This window comes from Struthio camelus, chromosome 1 (assembly GCF_040807025.1).
Source record: "Struthio camelus isolate bStrCam1 chromosome 1, bStrCam1.hap1, whole genome shotgun sequence".
In the NCBI taxonomy this organism is placed as follows: Eukaryota; Metazoa; Chordata; class Aves; order Struthioniformes; family Struthionidae; genus Struthio; species Struthio camelus.
The window spans coordinates 151147929-151171253 of NC_090942.1; the positions used below are offsets into that span (position 1 = coordinate 151147929).

Consider the following 23325-nt stretch of genomic DNA (forward strand, 5'->3'; position numbering starts at 1 on the left):
TGATCAAATAGCTAAGGAGAAAGGCCTGTAGTAAGGTTAAAAGGAACTCTGGTCAACCTGGAGCAGACTGCTTCTCATTTATAATCAAACTTTTTTAGCCCTGGCATGCTAAAATATTAGAATCCCTTAGACAGCTATTCCAAGCTGGAAATATGTGCAAAACTAGCAGCTCTGCTTAAGGTGTTATAGTAATAATCGTGGGGCAGCAAATAAGGAAGAAGACAAACTACCATTATAGACTAGCCCGAATTGCCATGTTAAAGCATCACAGGCCATACAAATTTGTTATAATAACGGCAGGTGGAGAGGAGCACATCTGAAACAAGGCTCTCAGCCAGCAACCCCATGTCAAACGCCAGGCCTGTACACCCCTGCCAAGTGGCCTGAGGCAAGCTCTTGCCTTCAGACGCTACTCTGCAGAGCCCACCCCTGAACATGGGGACAGGAGCCTCAGTCCCAGGCCTGCACAAGCAGTGAAGAAGCCACAAGAGAAAGGTGTTCCCTGGCTCCATTTCCTCACCTTCCTCCTCCTCCAACGCCTACCATCTCCTCTGCTCTTACTGCACCCAAAACTCAGTCCAGATACCTAGAACTCAGCAGGACAAAAGGGAAATAGGTCTCTATACAGGAATGCTTGCAACTCCAGTGCTTTTCCTCCATCTTCTAGCAGACTAACCCTACAGTGTTATTTCTGCTCCTCATCTATTCTCAGTGTGACACTCCTGAAAACAGCATGGAAGAGCCCTTACCACAGCCTGTCTTAACTGATTAGAGAAGATTTGAGGGTCATTATGAATAACCAACTGCTCTTCAGGACAGAGCAGCGGGGCAAATGTGTTTAAGGCAGTGCTGGGATTATACAAAGGGAGATTTCCTCTCCTGTGTGGTGGGGAGGAAGGCCTGCCTGGATGACTGTGGGAGTCCTGTCAGGCAGTCTGGCAGCCGATGAATTCCCTCCTTTAACTGCGGGGAGAACAGGAGGTTGTAAGTGAGACCTCTGCAAAAACATGTGCAATGCTACCACAGGTGACAAGTACAATCAGCTTTCACTTAGGGCTTCAGCAAGTTGCCTCCGCGGCCAGGAAGAAGCTTCTGTCACGCTACAGGACAACTGGCCGACTGTATCCTGAGGACTTTTCATTTTGTGCTCTTCCCTCTGAAGCTCAGAGACTGACCTCAACCAGAGAAGAGTAACCGAGGGGTGGAGCTCTGGGATGGCACACAGAAACCTTTTTACTTGCTTGGCTGCCATCTCCTTCTCACATGCTTAGCATCAAGCTCGTGACCAAATGGATTCAGGGCAAGGAAGAAATTTCTCCCACGTATCAGAAGACCTGAAGAGTTTCTTTTCCTTTTGGCCTTTCTTTGAAGTGAAGAGCAGAGTTCCCCTGCTAGAACTGTTTGAGCGTACTCTACCTCACATTTGTTTCCTGACATCACAAAGGCCTCAGATACTGGTGTCATTTTCGGTTTTCTGTTCTGTCTGTGACACACAATATATCAGTCTCCAGAGCACTGGATTTTTTACTCTAACCCAATGATATTTTGGCTTATAATGTGGACAGCTGGGTGAAATTTAACAATCCGCAGTAAACGTGATCTTACGGTCTCTTCTGGCTTTAAACTCCATGAAGCTACAGGGTACCTAATATCTCTTTTTAAACAGGGAGTGAGTAATGATAAAGACATATAAATGAGTAAGCAAAGCTCGGGGGAGACGATAAACGGTGTGTTGAGCACTCTGGGCAATTAGTAGTACTTCTCCCTCAATATTATGGTGAAAAAGGTGGTCTAGAGGTCTGAGTCACTCATCCCACACAGAGTACTACACTTCATATGTGCTCCTCATTCCTGAATTGCCACACAGCAGCTCTTAATGGGACATTTCGTAGCTTGATATTTGTGTTTCACAGTACTGGCTAATGTACTTTATTAATTTTTTAAGTGTCACTTTGACCATCCTTTAAACAATGCCCTGAAATGTAAAAATCTCAGTTAAAATATCTTATTCTGTCTGATGCGTCTTCTCTGCTGTTGTTTTGATAGGTCTCTTTCAGCAAGGGAGAATCAGGGAGCAACATCACTGAAAGCATAGCTGTCAATTCACTCACCACCTTTGTGTTTGACACAATAGGCTGTCTCACACTCTCTCACAGGTAGGGCCATTCCTCAAGAGTTAAGATAAATTAATAAAGCATCAGGAGTCTTACCAGGCACTTTACAAGGACTTGACTTTTTCTCCAAGTCTCTATCTTCATTTCTGGATTCAGGAGACTGAATAACTTTGTCCTGTTTCTCCCTGTTTGCATTGGTATTTGGAACAGCTACGTTTGGCAAGATAGGTTTCTTGGGCAACGGAGGTTTGCCATTAAGCTGTTCAGAGGACTTTGCTTTGGATTTGATGTTATCATTTAAAGTACCACCAATATTTGTATCAGCTGTCTTTTTGGTCTGCGCCTTTTCACCTTTTAGAAATGAAGTCAATCCTTCATTTTCTAAATTAAACTCTGCACTGTATCTTTTAATCCCTTTTGATTCTTGTGAAGAATTGTCTCCATATTTCAAGGACAGTGAGGTGGATCTAAGTTTTACTTGAAAAGGACTTTTATTTTCACAGCCTGGCTGACTCTGAGATACCACAGACGAATCACTTGGGACAGGAACTGCATCAATAGCCTGAGAAATGCAGCCAGCCAACATTTCTGTAGATTGGCCTGGGATCTCACAGCTGGACTCTGGCAGCAAAGTCTGTTTTTTGTTGCTACTTTTTCTGTGCTCCAGACCTGATCCTGTCTGCAAGTCTTCGTTCCACCTCTCATTTCTCAAGGAGACTTTTGCTTTGGATAGGAAGAATCGGGTATTTAATGCACTTTCACACTCTGAGCTTTCTGGAAAGTGTAGGCTTCTGGTCCTTGGCCTTTCTCGTGCAGAGGACACAGAAAATTTTCTCAAGGCATTGAGTTCATTGGCTGCTTTTTCTGCTTTCTTCCCCAAAATTTCCTCCTTGTGGGCCAGCGACCGACAGTTCTCCTTATCAGAAGCAGCTGCCTCTTGGGTAGTCTTTGTTTTCTCTAGAGCCCAGGAAGTAGATGATCCCATCCGTGTTGAAGAAGCAAGATGTGGAACATGGGAAGGGACAACGAATGACTCCACGGGCTGGAAAGAACCTACGGGGAACTGCTGGATAGACTCTGACAATACAGCAACCTCTTTCTTTGCCTCTTTATTGCAGGACATTTGCACAAGTATCTGATCATCCTTCTGTATATTTTCTTCTGAACCGTCCAAACAAACAAGACTATGCTTATTAAGTGAAATATCTTCTTCAAATGGTATTTTACATACTGAAGACACAGTAGGAAGCTCCTTCTGTTCTTGATTTAAGGTACTGACTGACACATCACTCTCATCCTCAGACAACAATGTCAGTGTTTCTGAGGAATCTTTTTGCTTTTGTATTTCTCTGTCTAGACTGGAGTAGGGAGAAGTTGCGTAGTCTTTACCTTCCAGCAGCAGCGAGGACTCAGGCTTTGTGCATACTGTTTCCTGCGATGGTTGGCAGCCCTCTGGTTTATTCTCTGGTAACAGGGCTTCCTGTACAACAGTAGATTCAGAAGCGGGCTGAGTCATCACTGGTGTCAAACCAGGGGGAAGGTCCTCAGGCGTTCTGGGCTTCTTCCAGGAAGCCACATCCTGCGCTGCAGCTGTGCTGCACGGCAGTTCTTGCTCACTGGTTTTCAATAGAGCATCTGGCAAATCTGTCTGCATCTCTTTGTCATCATCCTCTTCTTCTTCTGGTGTACAGCTCAAATCAGTCAGAGATTCAGACTGAGCCCTCTGCAACAAAGAAATTCAGAAAGCCCCATCACCATGTACAGATTCACTTTTTCTTTCTGGTTTATCATTGTATTTACAACTGATATCTCAAGAGAGAAAGGCAATACTTGCCTTCAAAGCTGAGCATGCCGTTTTCATAACCTACACACTAGATGCGTATTTGGCTGAGCAGATCATGGTATAATGTATTTAACCAATATAAAAGCAATCAATGACACTTCGTTCTGCACAACTGGTGCTTTCATGCCTCCCTAGATGGGAAGTTCATCAAAACAATGGCCATTGGACTGTCCTTGGCACTTGATGCCCCAGAGCATACTGGATACGTTGTGTTGCTCTTGGGCAAAAAGCAGCACTTGAAAAAGAAAAATCTGCCCCTTTGTACTTTGCTACTCTACAACAGGATTAAAAATAAAACAACTCATTCTTTCTGAAACATGACCTTGAAGAGGCAAGTGTATACAGAAAGAAGAGCAAAAAATTATTGAATAAGTCCATGAGGTTGTGACACACTATGCCAGCTGAGTATCTACTCCCATATGGCAATCTTCTGTCTAATCATACTGATACAGCCTTGTAGCATTATAACCTTGCCTCCCTTGTGTGCAAGTCTTTCTTTTCTTTTAAAAGTTAGACTACCCGATGAAATTTTATAAATTCAGGTAAGCTTCTATAAATATGTACTTAGGACTGGCTAAATACACAGGATTATTTCAAAGCATGTTATTAAGCTGTTGAATATGCATTTTCATATGTGCCTGTATTAGCTTCTTCAACCACTGCAGTTTGTTGGTTAAATATGTATTTTGGATGTAGGCTCTAATTCTAAGAACACCAAACCTGCACTCTGAAGACACTTTTAGGACTCACATTATTTCCAGATTTGCAAATGCAATAGCAAAGACAAAGCTGCAATGCCACCTGCATTCACATCCCACATCCAGTGAGGGCCCAGGAATATAAAAGCAGAGGATGGCAGTTAGCAAGCCAGAAGCAAAGTACACAGGTAAAAGTGGGCAGGAAAATGTTTAAAAATTGTAATATCAAAAAGTTTAAAGATTCTCCATGGAAAACCAGGAGGGCTCAATCATCTGGCACTTTAAAGTAGACAGGGAAAGATATTCTTAATATTAAATAAGCCAATTTTATGGTTTTAATGTATTTAAAACATTGAAAGAAACCACAGTGCAAATACTGCAGTAAGTGCAAATACTGTAGTAAGAATTATAAACTGAAGGTCTCAAATGGGAGAGAAAGAAGAAATATTAAATGATTCCCATCATAAGATACAAAAAAGAACCAGACAAAAAGCGTTTTAAATGACTGTTCAAAAAAAAACAGTTTCAGTCATACAATTTTTTTCCTGTGGAGACTTATTTTTAAGTCTCCGTAGTGCACATACAGGGTCTACAAGTCTGGGACAGGGAGAGGGCTGAATGCAGAACAGCCCTAATGTCCAGTATTTGATTCCAACTAATCAGGCACAACTTTTTTCTGTAATTTTTGAAAATATAATCGCAATGATATTTGGGAAGTTAAAAAACAACACAGTTCCTCCATCAATAGTCTCTCAAAAACTCAAGATTTTACAAGATCTTTCAGGCCAGGAAAAGTATGCAAAATGATCATAATTTTTTGAAAAGATAAAATTTTAAAAGTAAGAAAGGAAGCAGTCAGCCTCAACTTCTGCATCACGGGCAAGACACTAACTTGTACTGTATGGTAAATTCAGGAAGAACTTTTCACATCAACTACCGTATCAAGAGAATTAACAATTAATCTTATAATATTTAGTCTGTTCTTACTGTCTACTCCAGATACATATTAAATAAAAGCTGCTAAAACTCAATGAAACATCCGTGCGCCCATTTGACTTTTCTTAACCAGTCTGAGTTTGAATATGAAACCCAGTAGGAAGTTCCAGTTTTTGTTTCAATGGTGACACTGTTTTTTTCATAATTACCTGAGAAAATCTTCTCATTTTACTGGATCTCTGATTCCGAGGTTTTATTAAAAGTTTGTGTTTAGCAGCAGAATTATCTAAGCAAGAGGAGAGCTCAGGTGGAGTGTCAAAATTGGCTGCAGGCGAGCTGCTGCTGTCAGATATCTGGGGACGTCCAGTTTTAGCACTTCTACGCCTAGGCAACAGCTGGTTGGCTGTAGAGTGAGGTCTAGAGGAAGAAACCAGTGTGACCTAAAACAAAAATAATTTGTTTGATTCTCTAATCAAACAAAGAAACCAAGACATGAAAATAACAATCCTACAGAGAAGGGGGCACGTTTAGTGGCATTTTGTGGTTGCTTCAGTTTCTTTTTGACTTCTTTTTAAAACACATTAGATTTCCTAACGTTGCACATGAAATACTAGTGTTAGCAATTTTGCATTTTTAGCAGCGAGAATATCATGTTATATAGTCCAGTGGGAGAGAACAAATCACATTTAACTAGATCTAAAGCACAGAAATACATGGTCAGCGTGTTTTAGGAAATACATTTATCCAGAGTACTCAGTTACCAATCCTAATGGGTAAATTTCCTTTCTGAGTCTCTTCTCCAGCATCTGTCTAGACTCCTACCCACAGTTATGCTGGGCCAGAGCATCTCTAGCTCCCTACCTTTCACCAGGTCCCTTCCAACTCTATAACTTTCTCTTAAAGAAAAAAGAATCAAAAAACAATGGCATTAACACTTAAGTTACCTTCTATTTTTTCTTCATTTATTTTTACTTGCAAAATAAGTAGGGAGTTTACCTTGAAACATAACATTTCATTTATAGACTATTTTAGGGAAGGAAACGATGGGCAATTGCTACTAGTGTCCTGGAACTTCCAACCTGAACAGTAATGCATCCAGAAATAACTTCTGAATGCCCCAAAAGGATGCAATACTTTCATGAAGCTGAAATGCAACTTTCCTGCGTGCCTCAGCAAAAACTACCCAAGTGCCAGGGCTGATGCAAAAAGGAGAGAGAGAACTTTGTGAAAAATGACTCTTTAAAAAGGGGTCTTCCTCTCTGGTTCAGTTTTTACAAATAAGCAAAATGGTATTTCCAAGCTATCTGTCATAATATTAAAATGACCTCTGACAACTCTTCATAACAGTCCTCTGGAGGCTTGAAGCTCCAGTGCATTTCGTTATGGACGTTTTCCTTCTTTTGGCATGCCTTATTCTGCTGGATAGAAGGCTTCTGGAAGTCGTATTTATTGAGGGGAATGGATGGAAGAAGGGAAAAGTAGCATAGTGTTAATTTTTGGGGGGGAAGGAAGAAAATCAGCATTTTATGCATGTAGAGTTCTGCATATGGACTGCAGTTAAAAGATATTCTGGAATATAGCTAGCGCCTGCTACCTCTACATTCAGGAAAAACCTCCCATTGATTTTAGTGGAGGCTGGATCTACAGCTTCTGATCATGCTTTCTATTAAAAAAATAAATAAATAACTCAGCCATGCTGAATAATGGATGCTCTCTCTAATTTGCAGCAGGGTTTCTCTACAGTATCTGCAGTGTAGTACTCAAACATGACTAATGTACAACAACGATACATGGCTGCATTATACATTAGAGAGAGTTCCTTCAGAACTTGCATTTCTTCTCATTGGCAATGCTCAGTGTTGGCCATTACGCTGGAAACACAAAAATCTGGTTTGCTATTCCAGTTAAATTTCAGCAGGCCGAGTGAACACCAGGTCTGTGCCAGCTGCAGAGATTGCCTGGCTTGTGAAATCCGGCTCTGGCTAAGCCTACTGGAGCGGGGGTGGCCAGCGGGCCCCTTTCCCCAAACGTCACGTTCACATGGCTCTGCTCCCCTTCAGCTGCTTGCACTGGGTATCACCAGGTGTGGGGCAAAGAGGGAGCCCCGTTCCCAGAGTGAGGATGGGATGGTCATGACCCCTCTCTTCCTTCTTCCATCTAGGAAAGCTTCCAAGACATTGCAAGGTCTTGTTGCCACCCAAAACCTCAGAGTTGTGATGTACAAAACCGTATCACCCCTCAGGCCTACAGGCTCGCCATTAGGTCTCCTCCTGACTTCTAGAAGCAGGCCTCGTCTCTCCAAAATGCCAGTTCAGTTCTGCATTTTAGGAGGAACGCATTCATGTGATGTTACTTTCTGGATATACTCTCAAACTGGACTGGGATGCACAGAGCTCTGAGCTAACTTATGGGGCATGTGGAAAAGCTGAGCAACCATAGTCACCACAGCGTTTCTGCAGTCAGAGGGTGAGTCAGAGAATGGTATTAATGGAGCTACAGGGAGGCATAAATGCTCCTTTAGTGAATATACATCTGGACTGGACAAATATTTTTACAGTGAATCTATACCAGTTTTCAAGAAATACTTTCTTCATGTGTTCCATTTCTGCTTTAAAACATATTAAGACTTCACTATATACAAGCAGTTTTTCAAACACCTTCATATGAAGTCTAACAAGTGGGGCCAGAAATCTTTGTTGAGCCCTGGGGCAGCTGACGTTAAAATACATTTTACATAATTACCAAAGAATGGTCAGCTTGGGACCAGCTTCTTTATTTCCCTTCCGCAGTTTCCCTCTATCCCTTCTCCTATTTCTAGAAAACGTTTTTCACTTTACCCCCTGTGTCGTTTCCACCATGACTCCAGCTGCGGACAACTAAAAGGGACTCTTCAGAGCCTTTGAAAACCACTCTTTAATCAGCCAGAATGTCTGACTGCTGATTGAAGAAAACCATCTATTTGCTTGTACTCAAGTCCTGAAAACATCGCTTCAGCAGAATTCACAGCTCACGCTGGCTCACGTGGCCAGAATCTGAGCAAAGACTGAATCCCAGTCTCCTAAGCAGCAATGTCAATCACTATCATCAGGCAAACAGTTTCTATATCAGTGCAAGGTAATTTTGTACTTCAAACAAGGGTCTGGGCAGATATCAGAAGATCCACATTTTGTTCATGTCTCCCCAGCAAACTTCCTCCCTCATCCTATGCACATAACTTAACCCCCCTTTACTGTAGTTTCTCATCTTTAAAAAAGGGATATCACTTCCTTCTGTGTATAAATCTGGTTGTTTGGTTTTGAAGATTAAATTAAATTTGAAGAGTCAAGTTTTCTGAAGGATATGAGATATACTAGAGAGCTTAGTTAAGTTAAATAATCATATTAACAGGGGATTATTTGGTGCGGGAGAATTATGTTGATAAATAAACATAACTTTTTATGTTAGAAGGGCAGCCATTAAAACAGTAAAACAGACAGACGCGCAGTTACATACACAGAAGGTTGTTTTTGCAGCAGACAGACAACAAAGTAATATTTATGCCTTACATTCCTTTAAAAGATTAATATACATAATCGCTTGGCCCTTAATACATTTGGCAGAAGTTACCTGTTCTTCTTCTTCACTGCCTGTTCCAGCTAAACTCAAAGAGCTAAGGTGCTTGTGAGAGTCAGAGAACTGTGGGATGGAATGAGGAAGAGATTCAGTAAAGATGACAAATGAGACAGATGTACTAGCAGAAACCATCTACACAAAGTGCACACAATACTGACAATGTAAGTTGTTTTTCTCTATAGTCTTAAGGATTAGCAAGGACATTGCAAACATAAAGTATAAGACATGCAGATAAAGAATGAAATAATCTGTAACAAAATTATCATTTAAAAAGGAAAAAAAAATCAAATTCTGTTATGCTTCTTTTTCCCCATGACAGTATAGAAAAATATTAAGGAAGAAATTCTAATCAGCACATTCAGGGGACTACAGATTTTTCAGGCTTTTTTTATGCCTGGCAGCTATCTGTAGTCCCCAAGCACCCACCTCACTCCCTGACCCCCTGTACACAAACACACCCTCTCTTTCCTAATTCTACATTTTCTGGCATGATCTTTATATTTCAACAGGAACAGAGAGATTCTAAGTAGCTGTTTACACAGAGAGATACCCCTTTCCCACTTTGAGTTAAGGTATTTCTGAATGGTTCAGAGATGAAGTAGTAATATACCAAACCAAATAATTTCTTCTCCTTTCCACACACAGCTAAGTCAAGTCATTAAACACTGACTTTTGTCAATACCAGAACTACTTACTCTCGTTGTGCCTGAATTTAGGATTTCATGGAGCAAAGAGTTTTCTGGAGGACTCCTGGGTAATCCGTCATCTTCAGAACTGGTCCCAGCATCCTCTGAGCGCTTTGCATGAAGTCCAAATGGAGGTGGAGGTCCCAATTTCATGTTGTGCTGTAGTTTCAACTACAATATGGCATAAAACTCATTAGCATGTCAAAGGGGTGGAGGTCTCCCCACTCCATTTTTTTAGTTCACGTCACCTTTATTTTAACCTTACAATTGAATGATCTCGAGCACAGGACATCTCTCTTTAGAAGTTTTCTTAGATGGCCAAACAACCCATTCATTTCACAACTATCATTTAAGTAGAACCAAGATATGATACTGCTGTCTAATTAACAAATTCCACATTTAATGTAATCTGCAGAGGACAATTACTTATTAATCAAATGTTCAACCATAAAGGATATTAAAAAAAAAAAAAAAGCCTGGGAAGACCTCCCATCTCTTGCATTTGAAAAACGTATGTTACGTATATTACCTGTAAAGCTCTAATTCGGTCAGAAACGTTCTCCTGAGAAAATACTCTTACTGGCCTTGCAGGCTCTTGCCCAGTCTCAGGGATGAAAATGCTATCATGTGACAAAGCTCTGCTTCCCATAATGCCTTTGTGGGTCCTAGAATAATACAACAAACTAGTGAAAGCATTTAGACGTCTTTTGTCAGTTCTCTTGTTCTTAACTCAGATGGTCTTTCGAACATGGGGTGGAAGATAAATGCGCACCACATACATTATACCTGAGATTGCAAACTTCTCACTGAATACAATGCAGTAATTCAGGCCAATCCATGTAGTGCCTTAAAAACTAATCAAACAATTGCAAAATTGCAGCTGTAGTGTTAACAAACTAAATCAAGAGATGGTTTAACCTCAGTAATAGTTTAGGAAAAGCTACTGCCCCTTGGTTAGAAGCCACCACCTGAGTGGTGTGACAATGCCACAGGCAAGCACAGATGCAAAATGAAGTGAGTTCACATAAACCATCCTGTAGCTGAGACATGCTAACTTCTTGCTAATACAGTAACATGTCTTGCAAACGACTTACCCTATGAAGAATAATACCTTTTGTTGTTGAAGCGTGGTATAGCATTTAATACATCCCTGCCATACAGGTCATTAACAAAAATATTCCAGAAGGATATAGTTATCACATAGCATCATTTACGTAATACTTTACCTCCTGTATCAAGATCATTGGGCTGTTCCCTAATGGGCTTGCAGGACGTATTTTTTCATGGGCGTTCTTTGTGGTCCAGAGAAAGGAAGTAGGGGAGTGCTTTACGGGTAGCTTCTTTCACAGTCTATTCCCTACTTCTGACACATGCATCATGTAACTTCTTTTGAAAATGTTACATGTCGGGGATTAACACCTTGTTTCTTCAGGGGAAGGACAGGGGAGAGCCAGGGGCAGTCAGCTGCTAGGAGATCTGTTGTGCTCATTTTCCACTGCTTAGCTCATAGCCTAACTGAACAGGGACTGGAAATGTGCGCACATGGCATTTCTTCCAGAATGCCTTCTTTTAATTTTTTTAAATAAGACAGCTATGAAATGGCAAATCAGAATACCGAATTGCTTGAATTCAAGCAACTATCAAGTTAATTGAAGAGATTATCTGGCAAAAAAAAAAGAAAAAAAAGAAAAAAAGGAGCAGAACTGTTATTTTTGGATCTGAGGTACTGTCATAGGGACATTCAGAAACATAAACAAACATGGCAGAAAGTAACATTTTCCTTATAATGGCTGCTATAAATATGTTTGAAAAAACAATAGGAGGAAATAGTTGATCTGTATTCCTGCTGCAGAACGAAGGAAAGCCTGCTATTTTTGCTTAATACATTAGAGACATTAGAAGAACAATTTATCTAAGTGAAAATGTTATCTCTGTAATGCATCCAAGGTCAGAGGGATCTATCGCAATTTGCAAAGTAAGGGCTGTTATGGCTGCTCAGTGCATCAACATTTTACACAAACTGAAACAGCAGCCAGATAAGCAATGTTGTATGTGCACATTTATCCCGTCATGCTACCTTTGCTGTTCTCTTTCTAGAAGATATACATCTCCCAGAAGGGTATTGGAGGTACCCTAGATGTCTCCTCAGATTAGGAGAGCTCTACTTAATTTTCCTTTCTTTCAAAGGAAAACTTCTTTGTCTGTTTAAACAAACATCAAGAAACAATAATGTACTAACACTACCAATAACAGCACAGGAACATGGCCAAAAGAGGCAGAGACTACCCACTTGGACATGACCTTGTTGAGTAGCGTATGAGGGAGAGTTAATCTGACCATCCAGGTCCCAAAAATATGCCGTTGAATAAAAATACTACAGCCCACTCTTAGACCTGATGCTACAAACTTGGAAATTCTAGGGAAGCAGCGACAATCTCAAGTTATTGACCAGGCTGGACTAATATTACCGTTGCCAATACGGCAAAACACACACACACACAAAATTAACAGATTTCTTTTGGGTGTTTGGCGCTGCCTAGTGGCCATACTGCATAATGTCATTTTAAATGGACAGGATGGTTAGTTACCTTTCCAGTCCCTACGCTTAACAGCATTTCTTGACTACAGTTTCTAGTGCCCGAGTAACCGGTGCCTGTACTTGAGAGACCCAATGTCCATTAATGCAAGGACTTTATTTATAGGCAGCTGAGGGACTCTTTCGACCCATCCGCCCACCCAAGAAAACACGTGAACTTTATACCGTGTTTCTTGTGCTTACATTTCAGATGAAAAGTAATAGATGAGATTTTTGGAAGTGCCTGAATGAAGATGAGATTTTCAGAGGCATTCAGGTACCCAGGCTGGGATTCTTCTTATCTAACTTCAGACATTACAACATAGGTATCTACATCAGACCTGATCAGTCTGGGCTCCCGTTTACAGTCACTGGAGAGAAATAGGAGCTTTCAGGGCATGGTTCATCTGACCTACTTCAGCTATCTACACAAGAATGATAAGATCCATGTCTTAGCAATGTGGATTTCCCTCGGCTGACTATAAAAGACAACTGTGGTGACTAGCTCCGATGCAGCATCTATCTTTTGGTCAGATGAATCCTGCATATACAGAGGAAATAAAGGCTACACAACCTCTGGTTCCTGGTGATTTCAGTGGGATTCATACCATTATCTATCTCCTCCTTGCTTTTGAAAACCTATGTAAATCATTAGTCATCTAAATTTCTTTAACAGTCTTCAGGAGATGCGTTTTAGGGGCATGACACCATTCTGGTAAAATATAAACTGAGTATCTAATCTGTATTTGAAGAGGGGAAGGACATTCTCTTGAAATGATAACTCAAACTTTATCTACGCTTAAATGAAAGCTTTTTAAATTATTATTTCTTGCTGCACCCCCTCTGCCGCACTTGTAATTTGCCTCACATCAGCCGTTTTAATTTGTACTTTCCTTAAACAGACAACTGTTCAAGAACGTGGCATTCTGAATAGGAAGAGGAGACAATTTTGGAGTCTTCTTAATCTATAAACACTGTTAACAGCTCTTCATTTGTTTACTGGCCACGGTTCAAAGACTTACTCAAGTTCATCTTCAGAATCATAACCAACGTGCGTGTCTTGTGAGGCCATCACATCACTTGTTGACTGGAATAGCTTCAGACTGATGCTCCCAGTAGATGACAATGTCTCTTTCCTTTTCTTTTTACCAAAAAACTTTTTGAAAGATTTGAACTTCGATTTTTTCTTTCCTAAGTAATGAAACATAAAGAAGGATGCTACTGGCAGCGTTTGCAAAATTTAGGAACAATAATAAATCCTATACAACTTCACAAGTGGATTTTTTCCTGGACAAGGCAACACAGTTCACTTTTATATGAATGTCTTTCAGGCTTATACTGATAACATGAAATGACTATTATCTTGGAGAATGGATTGCAATGTTTATGACATATAAGAAACAACCTACAACGTAGGGTATTTTCTAATAAAGTTTCTACTTGCCTCTTGTGATGTTTAGACCGTGAAGAAAAATTTTGGTATTAACTGCCTGGAATATAGAGAAGGAATTACAACTTGGAAACTCACTGCCTGTGTTCAGCAAGCTAAATAGTGAAGATAAGGACAATGTTGTTACTAAAACCAATTTACATGCAGAAATGGCTTACTTAGGTGGTGCGTGCCAGGTGGCTAATGCTTTTACAATATCAGTTTTATTGTACGTTCCAGAATATTTTGAATGGTAATTATGAGACTCAATGGATCACAAAGTATTAAAATAGAAATCAAGCAATAATCTTGAGAGGCAATGCTAGTCTGTTCAGCGAGGAAGGATCTGAATTAGGAACAGTTCCAAGATCCAAGGAGAAAGCTATTTAAAATGAAATCAGCATTTTGGATAAGACAACCCAGCAACTCGTACCTGTCCCAAATAAGTGGGCATGACATCACTGAAAGATACCCCTGTCAGTGTTTCAGTTATTGTTGGATCACGTTAGGTTAAAAAGTTAACTTTGTCACAAGATGCTACAAAAATCTTGTATCGAGCCTCTGAAAATGTGAAAAATAGAACAGCCTTGGAGACAGAAAGAGAGAAAGGGAGGACATATTTTCTAAATAAACAGAATCACTTCTGTAATAAGGCTAAGGTATTGAAGCTCAAAAAGTCATAACACTTTTCATTCACTAGAGAAACCAGCAATTCTACCTGAATTGTCCTCTCCAAATCCTTCACTCTCTCGCACCTTAGGGTCCATTTTCCTTGTGGAACTTATGTGACAGTCACTAAGGGAGATGGAAAAAGTATCAATCACATCAAAGAAATAACATTACTTAACTGTATATATTTATATAGGCAAGGTACTAAAATATATAAATATATAAATATTATATATGTAAAACAAATGTTTATATAAACACATGTGCTGTATCTCTATATAAATACATATTTATAAAAAATATAAAAATCTCTCTCCCATAGGACAAAGTTTCTTAGGCTACGGTGTAATAAATTCCATAGAATATTTCCACTTAATAAGAGAATGGTACATTACAGTTAAGTTAACCAGGGCACGGTTAGTAACCTCTCCTGACTCAAAATTACGTTTAATGAGATGCTTCTAAAAGTAAAAATTTGAGGAAGTCTGCTTCTCTTACTCTCCCTTTCTGCTCCTATTCAAGCCACACAGGTTGCCTTAACCAACTGCAGAGTCTTTCTGGTAATTACAGCATTTGTTTAACATATGCAAGTAATGTTAGTAAAGAACGGAAGGTATTTTGAATTTATCTATAGTCAACTTGAAGTATTCTATGCATTCTAGTTTTTCTTCTTTTCTAACAAATTTGTGAAAAGGTAACAACTCTTTATATTCCTTTGCTCACGCAGACAACAGAAAAATGACAATAAAAATAAAACAATAACATTTTAAAAACAGAAGCAAAATATTACTTTATTCATTGAGGTTCCTAAATTTTAAAATATTTCCAAAATTGTATACGCCCCAAGCTTGAGAACAAAATATCTCTAGCACGTTATCAGAGTTGAAGTCTGTTTGTGCTCTCTTTTCTTCATCCGGAAAACTGTAATTTCATGGTAGAGTCAGTATAAAGTCATGGATACCACTGCCTGAATTTGACTTAAATATCACAGAATATCTCATCGGCTTATAACAGTGACAGATCCTCATGCTGGACCCTAGATAGGGAAGTGAAAACATCAGGGCCGGTTTGATCCCCTGAAATAAGAGCAGACTTAAGTAAGAAGGCTCCTAAATTCAAACAGTTAGTGAAACAGAAATGAACCATTCATAACTTGAGTTTAAAACACGAGGCATCGCCTGAAACGGCAACGAGCAGTGGAACAAGGCCACGACAAACGGCTGTGCTACCCCGACCGCAATGTTGCCGCTGTCGCAGAGCGGCCCCGACCCCTTCTCCGGTGTCTTCAGGCTCTGTCCCACGTCAGCCGGAGGAGCTTGCTCCTTGTGAAACAAACTCTTCGCCACCCGTCGCGGAGGCTACTAGAGCAGGCATTGCCATCGCTGCTCCGGAGTGGGCCAGCGAGGTCGGGGACGGCTGCCCCTGGCACCACTCGTAGGGGACGCTGGCAAAGCTGGCCTGGTTGGGGCTCGAGCGCGTCTTGGCGCAGTCAGTAACCAGATCGGAACAGAGTTGGATTATACAGACATTTAAAAAGTAACTGGCCAGCAGTTAGTGCTGGGTAAATAAGTATATCTAGTCAATTATTAAACAAGCTACGGGTGTCTCAGATTCACTTTGTTATGTTGCAATAGCAATGATATGGATGTGCAAATCCATACCTTTGTAACCTCAGCTGTTATATGCATACCCTGTAGTATCTATAAGCTATACATGTCCAGAGATGGGATCCTACGGTCTCCATATAAATTATGGATGCCATAATTCAGATCCCCAGCTGTGGCAAACTGGCACAGCTCCACTGCATTCAGGTGTAGTCAGGGGAGAGTCTCTTTTTCCAAACGTTTGTATGTTGTACTTTGTCAATTCTGAATAGCAAAACCATCGAGTGAGAAATACAAGCATAATGGAAATGTTAGTTTCAAACACATAGGTAAGTATAAACATATTCTCTGTCAAATTTAATGCAGATAATCTATTTCCAACAAACCAGAATTATGTTGTTATCCAATCTCACACCTTAGCAGCCAGTTTTCCAATAGATTAAAAATAAAAAAAGTTAGCTTCATTGTAATGTCAGAAAGCATTTGTGAAGACTAGGGAAACATCAGGGAATAATCTGTGATATCTGAGATTATGAAGTGCGTTTCCGCTCTGTGCACCAAACACGCAGGGACAGTCATACGTGAAGGAGGATTGCAGCATGCACCTGCTCATTCAAGAGACACCGAACCTTGATGAGATCTGCTCTTGCCAATCATGGGTCTCGAAGCAAGGGCCTCATTCTCCTTCTGACGTCACATGGCCATTTTTCAGGTCTGCAATACTTTTATAATTTTCTAAGGTTATTTTAAGAACTAGCATGTCTTTCTCAAGTGCCCAAGAGCTGGAGAAAGCAGCCTACCATATTTGTGCTTTTAAACATGATGCTGATGATGTCACCTGCAGGGGTGTAGCACGAGGTATGAGGCCAGCTGGCACAGTGTTGGGGCACTGAGCTGTACAGAAGAAGCAAGGCTTGGCCTCGTGCCATCCATACTGCCTGTCAGAGTAATCCCTAAGCCATTTCCAGGTCTTGTCTGCAGAAAGACCTGGTTGCTTTATTCTGGGAGAGCTGCTGAGAGCCTGCACGCGGTGAGGAAAGACAGGGGAAACACAACTTTGGATTGAAACAGAAAGTGATCCAAACTGAGGATCAGAGGTGCCCAGAGTGACCTCCATGCAATGAAGGAAACCCCAAACGCACAACACCAGTGGGCTGTGACTCCAGTACAGCTCAGAGAGCTCCACCAGGCCTCCAGGCTGGTGTTGCTTTCAATTATGTTAAAAAAATGCTAGAAGTTTGGATCAGATAGAGGTTTTGAACAATGGGTTAACTGCAAGGCTTTATAAAACCTGCTGTATCCATTCTTGGCATGCAATCCCATTGAACATAGACTTGTGTTGATCTTTCAGTCCTCAAAGCTTGGAAATGGATATATCTCAGGCTTGGTTTTAGTTTAAAATGCAAGTTTACAGTCTGAATCCCGAGATGGCATTTTGATTTAATTCTCTCAGGCCTGCATTGATTTATATGAAAGAATGCAGAGGCCAGTGGAGCAGAAGGTTAGGAGTTCTCACCACTGTTGCTATGTTATGAAAACACACTTTGTGACTAGGACGACGAGGTGTGGCTGCACGGTGACAATCAAGTGTCAAAGATTTGAGGAGGAGTTTTATGGCTGCTGTTACCAAAGAAAGATCTGTTTGTTTAATTAGATGAATGGGCATGCTCGTCTTTTAACTTGAGGGCAGGAATTCTCAAGCAAGTCAGGTAGGGGTTGAAAATGAAAAGAACTGTGAAATATTTGGCGAATGACGTAGCACTCTGGCTAGCGATTAGAGCACACAGCTAGCAATCCTGAAGTCTATTCCTGTTTGGCCAACAACTTATTCTGGAATATGGACAGTTCATTTCTGACCAGACTTACAAAATTACTTTCCAAAGTTAGCAGACTATTTTAGCACACAATCATTTAAGTTAATACTTAAATACTTAATAGTAAGCTGAGACTCAGTCATATGCTTAAGTGTTTTCCTGAGTAAGGGTTTCCACTGAATCAGTATCCCAAGACAGTGCTAAGAAACACTGACCACTGCTGAATTCTCAGTGGCTCCTCTCTCTAGCACCTTTCCGCAAGAAGAGGACTGTCAGGTTCAGTGGGACACTGAACCTAACTTTAGGTGATTACATTAATTTCTTCTTTAACATTTACAGTGATATTTTTATTGCCATGGAGGAAAGTAGTTTTTCCTTCTGAACTCTTCTGCTGAATGCTGAAATGGCACTAGACAAGTGCTGGTTTTCACCCATTCAGCACCTCACAGAACAGAATTCTGTTTTCTTTCTCAAACATATGAATGCAGAAAACTTTTATCTGTATGTCACCTTCTTCCCTTTGTATAAGCTATTTGGACAATATCTTTAGTCACTCAGGAAAAAGCTTGAAAACTTGAAAATCTGCCTATAACAAATCCTCTGGTATTAACACACTCATCATATGAAAGGTTCAATTAAAACAAGATATTTAAGCGGAATTAAAAAAGAAAAGAGGCTGAAGTTTAATCTTGCTATGATTATGACTGATCGTTGCTTCGCTGACGTAAACAGAGATTTGATTATTTACTCTAGAGCAAAATTTATCTTCCTCATAGTTTTACTTCCAATCCATGGCAGGCTGTAAGTTTAATAAGTGTGCAACAAAATGCTCTTCAAGTAACCGACTATAGAAACGGAAAAAATCTAGCAGCTTAAAATCCTCACCCATGCGCACTTGTAGTATTTAGTGTGTACTTAGGTTTGGATCTGGAGACGCTGCTAAGGAGCAGGCCTGCTGAGCTTTCTCATTTCCGGTTTCTCCAAGGATTTGCTGAAGTCCATCACTAAGTTAAATCATGCTGTGGTCTGAAGACTCAGCAGGATTCTTATCCTTCAGGAGCAGTCTGCACTACTTCTTTTCCTGTTAGCCAGGGAGAGATTAGTTAGTACAGCCGCACTATTGGCGGTTGTACTCTTTTCCTCTTTTTTTCTTTTATATTTTATGTTCAGTTCTTTTCACAGCGGACTGCTAGAGATATCTGGTTTATCAATTTATTATGCGATTTTTATAAGCGCAAAATGTCTCACGGTAAATTGCTAAATATTACCCAAGCTTATAACACTATTTTTTCTACACTGGACTTTTCCCAGCAGAGACTGTTTTTCCCCTCTCCTCCTTCCTTCCCATGCCCTTTCTAAATGAACTAAGATACAAGAAATACAGCTGAGAATATGTGAGTGAGGGAATATGGCAAAACAATAGGTGTTTCTTCACTTTCCTATCCCTCCCTAATGTCAACGCATCCAAATACATCTATCCAAAAATCACAGCTGAACTGAATGACAGCAATTTACACTTTTTATTCCTGTGTTGTATAAGAATATGCTATTTCTAGGAAACAAAGAAACAAGCAATTAAAGTGATTTTTAAAATCTGAATTTAAGATAATCACTTCAAGTGAGAGGAAAACCTGCCCTTTTCTCTCTCAGATATCACGATACGAATGCCTACCTCTATTACACGGCCTTGTGGATTTGGGAAGGAAAATGTAGGAATTCTGGGGATATAGAGGAAACTCAAATACCCAGACTCCTCCAGCAGAGGTAGCGACTGCAACAGAAAACATCCTAAATACCAGGAATGATCACCGAGATGGTTTTTCTCTGCCCAGCCCTTCTCCCCATGGGCTCAGACCTGAAATGAGGGCACCATCCATGGGCTGTGTGGTCCCTTCTCCTGGCACACAGCCTCCAATAAAGGGACAGCAGGAAGTCTTGAGGGGGAGCAAGCCCAGGGCGTCTGCAGTGATCCCCTACCAGCAGCAGGCGCATCAGCAGAGCTTTCACAGGTCTGGAGATGCTCCACATCTCCGGCACACAGGATTAGCAGGAGCACCGTTTGGATGCGGCCCCAGGATGTCATGCCTTGGCATACCTCAGATTCAAAAGGATGCCCTAAGCATCTGCCTCCCAAGGAAATGTTTATCCCTGAAGATAGGGAAGATCAGATTTTGAAGACGTTGCACAGTGGGGTATGGCAGAGGGTATGTAGGGAAAGCAAGATAATGAGCGCATGATGGGAAAGTGTTTACAAAATACAAGAAACCCTCCTGTTCAACATGCTCGTCTGCTCAAACCTTTTCCTACTAATAGAGATCCCAACATTACCCCATTTCAAACTCTAAAACCACTTTTCAGTGCTCCCAACCCATAAAGCCTCCACCTACCCAAAACTAGATCTCTCAAAACACACCCTATTGCAAAATCCTTTCCAGAGGTCGTCCATCCTCTTGAGCTTATGTTATTAAGATCAATCTCTGCTTCTCTATTTGAAAATCCTTTACCCCAGGCCCTTGTTCTGCAAGTGGAGGTCTACAGAGCACAGTGAGGTGCAACACCTCAGCTAGCACTGCACATAGCAGCCTATGTATTAGAAGGAGTGAGGTTCAGATCTCTGGGAACCAAATGAGTTTGTAGAAACACATCCAAAAAGCTCAGCATAATGGGGCACGAGAGTTTGAAGATACATTTTCCTGCTCCAGACCTGTTTTTATGCCAAAGAGGTAAAAATTTCGCTTTTAATTCAGCCTCCACTTTTTAAGTCAAATGAATATATGCGTACGTGTGCACACTTATATACACACAATCATCCTAATAGCTTTATCAGGAGTCCCAGATACTCTCAATGGGACTGAAAGGCCATCCTGCCTTTCTACTATATGTCAGGGCCTTTGCAGGATATGTACACATTCTAGCCATATTCCCATCCTTTTGGGATGGGTGATGCATTACAAATATTTTACAAAAGAAGTCTTGTTTTTGAGAAAATTACACTGTTTTTCTCCACTATGCCTTTAAAAAGTATCAGAGATAAGCTTTATGCCAATTGAAGAAGAAAGGCACCCTGATACTTTTTATATACAATTTTGCTATCTGTTTTCAAAGCTGGGCCATGGATGACCAGAGATGGGTGACCATCTCCTTCCATTTTGCTACAATGTTTTGGATCAGTACACTAAAAGTATTGCTTTGGAAAGTCTCTAACTTCATGTGTTCTCTGCTGTTTTTAATAATTTAGTAAGGAAGCTATTAGTGCCTAATTGTTTACTCTGACTGATGTCCCTGGGGACATTATCTTTGATATTTTCACAAATGGTTTGCTGTCTAAAACATGACAGTTTGTTATCCATCTTTATCAGTCTCACATTGACCCTAGTGCACCTTCCCTATCTTCTTTTATCTGTATTATTGTTTAAGAAAAATTCCATTTTCTTCGCTTGTGGCTGGTATTTTCTCCAGCTACTCCTTCCCTTGTAGCATGCAATACATCTATGTACGGCACAACCGCAATGGCGTGCTGAGAGCCTGTGTGCCTCTCCTAATGCGCAGAGCAGGGCTGGCATGAGCAGCCTTGCTGAGAGCATCCTCTCCCCCCCTGCACAGGTCCTAGGGTAGAATCCAGGTGAGAGCTCCCAGCTTGAACACAAAGTTAATGCCCTTCTTGAAAAGCATGGTTTTTAAGGCTCTTCCCATCTTCTTCCTAGTCACTGTCAAAATCAGTAGAGCGAGCTGTGAGCGGTTTGCCATTCCCCTCAGAAGTGAGAAAAAGAAGTTACTTGCACCAACACTTTATCTCCTCCAGTGCTGGAGGTGGAGGAACAGAAAACTGTGGCACAGAGAGCAGCCACGTATAACCACTGAAACCCCGCTGCCTCTCTGCACCAGTGCTTTCCTTTCCACTACTCATACCCGTCACTCAAATCCCCTGTTGCATATTGTATAAACGTGAGGTGGTGTCCAATGTCTACTGCGCAGCAATAGTCTTTGAATCATTTGTCTGCAAGAATCTAATACACTAGACCCTGTGATCACTGAAGAGGCATCAGGGGATCTCAAGGAATAAAAGATCCTGCTAGAAGGACGATGGGAGAGGGCAGATAGAATATAGCTCACTACACGGGTTCCCCTTCTGAGCCTTTGTGTTAACACAGTGCGACCTGCCACGACCAGCCTGTTAGACTTCACAGGCCATAGGACAGGACAAACGAAAGAGGCAGCAGGTGCACCTTCCTAAGCCTTTCAATGGGTGCTCTGGACAGAGTTTTCTCTGTTTGCTCCTTTCATTTCTGTTTGGCAGTATGCATCTTCCTCCACCTAACCAGCCCAAGCTCACCTCTGGTGCATTTGCCACTGTCTATTTCCAAACAATGTGCAGGTTCTCGTGCACGACCCTCAGCAAACCGTCTGTCGTGCCCACTGCCAACAGCACGTCCCATTCTCTGTTACAAACGCAACAAATGTCCAAGGACAGGGCAAAACCCTGTTCTCTCTCCTGTTTTTTTTTTTCCAAGAATTGATGGACCTCCTTTCCCTCATCCTTTCTGCAGGAAAGTAAAAGGAAAGAAGAGAAATATTCCATAAAACTCAACTTTCCTCCCAAGCAGCTTGTGAAGAGCAAGGGCTTGTTCTCCTGCTGTTAAAAGGGCACCGCAGCGAAACACGCAAACATACAAGGCCAGAAGGAACCGCCGTCGTTGCCTAGTCTGATCAGCTGCATAGTACAAGGAATAGTATATACCCCAGAAAGGTAAAGGGAATTATTCTTCCCTCAAACACATACACACACTGTTGAGCTCAATAACTAACCTCTTGTCATATTTTGTTCGAGGGAAAAGACAGCCTTTATTAAAAAAAAAAAAAAAGAAGCAAACAAAACAACCATTCAAAAGACTTAATAAAAAACCAAAACCACACCTAACTTGAAAAGCGTTACATTGTTCAAGTGTGCACGTAGAGTACTTTGGCTAGTAATGTTCTGAAGAAAGTTCATCTTTTTTGATACAAGAGCAGGCCAGTGTCACTGAGAGCTAAGGGTCAGTAAAGTCTTAAAAATTCACTGTGCCTCTCCTTTAAAAGCAATAGAGAAGAAAGTAAAACGCCTTGCTTTAGTTAGAACAAAATTACATTTGGTTTTACATGTAGCAATTGCAATTATTCTTGAATTCAGCACCGGGAACATTCCTGGAACTATTGCACAAAAATAATTATACAAGCTCTTGGTATTCAGAATGAATAGAAAAATCAGCGTTGTTATAAGGTCTCAGTGGCTTTAAATTCAAAGAAACATAACTGGGCTTTCATTGATCCTTCCTCGCTTTTTGGAACCGTTAATACAATAAATTGTC

The 23325-nt window shown here is 40.9% G+C and overlaps 1 protein-coding gene across 10 annotated transcripts in view; it reads right to left on the reverse strand.

The window, feature by feature from the left end:
* CRACDL (CRACD like) overlaps window positions 1-23325 on the reverse strand; it is a 66099-nt gene that overhangs the window by 11300 nt on the left and 31474 nt on the right. For 7 of the 10 annotated variants that reach the window (XM_068923990.1, XM_009666331.2, XM_068923987.1 and 4 more), the window contains 7 exons: window positions 14612-14688; window positions 13487-13655; window positions 10419-10554; window positions 9899-10060; window positions 9198-9266; window positions 5801-6031; window positions 2211-3837 (listed from right to left, as the gene is read on the reverse strand). In XM_068923990.1, the coding sequence (XP_068780091.1) occupies window positions 2211-3837; window positions 5801-6031; window positions 9198-9266; window positions 9899-10060; window positions 10419-10554; window positions 13487-13655; window positions 14612-14688 (2471 nt within the window). Of the gene's footprint in view, window positions 1-2210; window positions 3838-5800; window positions 6032-9197; window positions 9267-9898; window positions 10061-10418; window positions 10555-13486; window positions 13656-14611; window positions 14689-18865; window positions 19062-23325 lie in introns of all 10 variants that reach the window. The other 3 variants (XM_009666328.2, XM_068924037.1, XM_068924014.1) reach the window with 2 other exon arrangements.